This window comes from Octopus bimaculoides, chromosome 5 (genome assembly GCF_001194135.2).
Source record: "Octopus bimaculoides isolate UCB-OBI-ISO-001 chromosome 5, ASM119413v2, whole genome shotgun sequence".
NCBI classification, from domain to species: Eukaryota; Metazoa; Mollusca; class Cephalopoda; order Octopoda; family Octopodidae; genus Octopus; species Octopus bimaculoides.
Genome location: NC_068985.1, coordinates 76,179,389 through 76,183,186, shown reverse-complemented (window position 1 = coordinate 76,183,186; position 3,798 = coordinate 76,179,389). Strand labels below are relative to the sequence as shown.

Here is a 3,798-nt window from a genome sequence, read left to right as displayed (position 1 = left end):
TTAGACTGACCAAAGCCTTGTGGGACAGAAACTGAAAGAAGCCTATTGTATGTGGTGTGTGTGTGTGTGTGTGTGTTTGTGTATCTTTGTGTCTGTGTTTGTCTCCCACCCCCACCCACTGCTTGATAACTGGTACTGGTTTATATCCCCATAACTTAGCAGTTCAGCAAAAGAAACTGATAGAATAAATACCAGGCTTTAAAAAGGTAAGTACTGGGATTGAAACATTCTTTCATATTTTATTTGTTTCACTCATTAGACTGCGGCCATGCTGGGGCACCACCTTGAAGAATTTTTAGTTGAATGTATCGACCCCAGTACAAATTGTTTAAAAGCTTGGTACTTATTCCATCAGTCTCTTTTGGTGGAGCGCTAGGTTACAAGGATGTAAACAGACCAGCACTAGTTGTCAAGAGGTAGTGAGGACACAAACAGACGCAAACATACATACACATACACACACACACAAACACACACACACACAAACACACACAGACAGACACACTCACACATATATTTATTTCTTTATTGCCCACAGGGGGCTAAACATAGAGGGGACAAACAAGGACAGACAAAGGGATTAAGTCGATTACATCGACCCCAGTGCGTAACTGGTACTTATTTAATGCCCTCCTCCACGAAAGGGTGAAAAGCATAGTCGACCTAATATACCACTAAGCATTTTGCCAGGCATTTTCCATGCACAAGATCCGAATTCTGAACAAAGTGTACAAGTTTCTGCTTCCATAACAAATGCTTCTGTGAGTTACCAAGAAATTTATAGAGAGCCAAAAAAAAAAACTTTATCAAAGCAAACAACTCTAAACTAGTTTTCTGAAAAGAAATCTACAAGTCTGCCTACTAGTGCTTGTGAACCAGTGATCGCATCTACAAGTGATGGTGTGTGCAAGTCTAGTGCAAGTAAAAGTGATTCAGAAAATTATAACAAGAGCACTCAGAGAGTGCAAACCTCTGCAAATGCAACACCAACATCCTCTCAATGATTAACCAGAAATGATTTTTAAAATGAGAATATCTGAAATAAACTTCACTGCTCTCAGAAACGCGAATATTAAAAATGAACCCAACTGTTCTCAAAAATTAAGTAAAAAAAACCCAGGAAAAATAATCCAGAATCCTTGTCTGGATCAATCCCCAAATCTAATCAGTTTGTGCCAGTCATGAGGCCAAACATCCCTGAGAGTTTCATCCAAACCCATCCAGCGGTTGTTGAGATATCTTGTCCATGAACAAAGAAACAAACAAACAAGACTGCAAACAATACCTCCACCTCAACTAAGGCGGAGGTGATAATGATATTTTTTATCATAAATAATCTTGACATTCCTTTTACTTCACATAGAATATTTTTCATATTCTACTGTTGTTATTATTGCCATTTATTTACAAAGGTGGTGGTGGTGGTGTATGAAGTTCTTGAAGAAACTGAATATGCTAGATCTACAATGTTATCCAAATGTTGTGTGTCTCTTACTAGCAGACTAACTTCATTTGGGTCTCACTTCGGTAAAGGTTTTATTATATTAAAAGAAAAAGCATTCAGTGTTTTCCTTAATTCAGAAGGTAAATGATAATTGCTTACAATTTTCTAAGTTTCATCAAGGAAAGTGAATGTTTCTCCGTTATCCAGGAAACTTTCATTTTCGCTTCCTGTATTTTCTTGTCTATTTGAGAAAACACTTCCTCTTTTATTGTAGTATCAATTTCAAATTCCTAATAAATGAATAGATAAAAAGAGAAACATTAGCAGTGCAACCAAAAAGAATGATAACTGTTTAATTTTGAAATTTGATAGTTAGGGTTATCTCTGAGAACACAAGACGTACATATTCCTTTCTTTACAATGATAAGGGAAAATTCTTTCCTTTTAGTGGTTTAGTATTTAAATAAAATTGTTGAACCATCTTAACACTGCTCTTATGCTTGTTGATACCCTAACACTGTCTAATGCCAGTTATATTACTTAAAGGTTATTTATGTTTGTTATACAATCTCTGGATATTTGATGAAGTAATCTGTTTATAAGGTTTCCTTTGTATTGCAGATATTGTTGTAAATGAAACATGTGCATGATGTATTGAATAAGTGTAAACATTTATTTCTATACTTTTCATGTATTTTTACTCAGTGTTCATAATACTGGAATTGAACTACAGAAAGAAACAGAGATTAAGGCATTTGATTGATGGAAACTGTATTGAAGCCATGTCCCGTACAGAGACAGAGAGAGGTGAGGTCTTTCCAGTGTGACCCAATGAAGTCACTAGTTATCTTTATTGATATCAGTATGATAGACAAAGCAATTTTGAATATGAAGGTAGGAAAAACCCTTGATTCACCAGGAGTCACCACCAGGATATTTATAATAACTGGCAGAATAGGATACAGCCTGATCACCCGAAAAGTTAAACAGGTTGTGCAGGGTCATACTAAATAAGTGACATTGTTTATTTGTGTATTTGTTTAATATTTTTTATCCTATTTTGGTTTAGGTTGAAAGCATACTTATTTGAGACACATTAATGACTTGTAAGGACATGGTATATCTTTATGCAACCATAATATACTACAAAGTATATTAAACATTTTATAAGTTAATACTGTGTCCTACTGTGTTAGCAGTGCTATTAAATCACTTGTTAAGGCTATCTTTACAGATTTTCAATGTAAATATAGTCAGAACTGATTTGTTACGTTTTGTATTTGAGTATGCCTAATGTAAATAACAATGAGATCGATGAAAAATAAGTAGTGGGTGTATATGCCATATTTCAGGAGTTCCTACTCTTTCATCAGTACTGAATTCTAGAAATATGGCATACACACCCATTACCCATTTTTCATCTTCAATCACCTTGTTGTTTACATTAGGCATACTCAGATATAAAATGTCATAACAAACCAGTGAAGGCTGTAATTTCTATTGAAAATCTGTAGAGATAACCTTACTAAGTGGTTTAATAGCACTGCTAGTGCCATAGGACATGGTATTGACTTATAAAGCATTTAATAAACTTTGTAGTATATTATGGTTGCATAACGAAATACAGTGTTCCTACAAGTCATGAATATGTAAATGCCAGCTGCCAGGAATTTGAGGCAGTATTTTTATGGTATTTTTATGGCTGAATGCTCTTCTGGTGGCTAGCTCTTACCTGCTTTATATAAGATGTGGATATTTTAAATACTATTTTTTATTCTACTACATGAAAATACCATTTTCTCACTCAAAACAATCTCAGTGGGAAGTAGAAATGGCATCATTAACATCCCTTCTCTTACCCTACACACAACAAATTTCCAAGCAGTCTCCATCCACATTCTACAATAAAAATGAAGTGACATTATAAATTTTTTTTAAATATCAGAATGTTTACTTTTGGACTCAGTCTAAGATTTTCTGGCAAGCAAGCATTTTGTTCAATCAGGTGTTTATAATCTCGGCGGAGAAGTGCAATATGCTGGTGAACTTCTTCTTTCTTTTGGTTAGCTTCTGCCATGATCCGGTCATATTCGGCTTTTTGTTTTGCATCTTCTATACTGGAATCACAGAGAACATTCAATAAATTAGGTATAGGTTTATGAAAAGGCTTTGTTGCATGAGGGAATATAGCTGCATGAATTACTACCATGTATCATCAAAACAGAGAGAAATGAAAATATTTATAAAGCTGGCAAAAAAAAAAAAAATGAAACAAAAAAATCACTTACATGTAGTTGTTACACAAAATTTTTATACAATATTATCATTGTTGCTGCTTTTGTTGTTGTCATTGT

General features: G+C 34.3%; 1 protein-coding gene across 1 annotated transcript in view; it reads right to left on the bottom strand.

Annotated features, from left to right (window-relative positions):
• The window catches only part of LOC106873590 (cilia- and flagella-associated protein 44), a gene marked incomplete at its 3' end in the record, with an annotated part of 187,418 nt that overhangs the window by 80,516 nt on the left and 103,104 nt on the right, over nt 1–3,798 (bottom strand). The window contains exons 18-19 of the mRNA XM_014921024.2: nt 3,399–3,561; nt 1,604–1,734 (exon numbers count right to left, since the gene is read on the bottom strand). Of these exons, the coding sequence (XP_014776510.1) occupies nt 1,604–1,734; nt 3,399–3,561 (294 nt within the window). The remainder of the gene's footprint in view (nt 1–1,603; nt 1,735–3,398; nt 3,562–3,798) is intronic.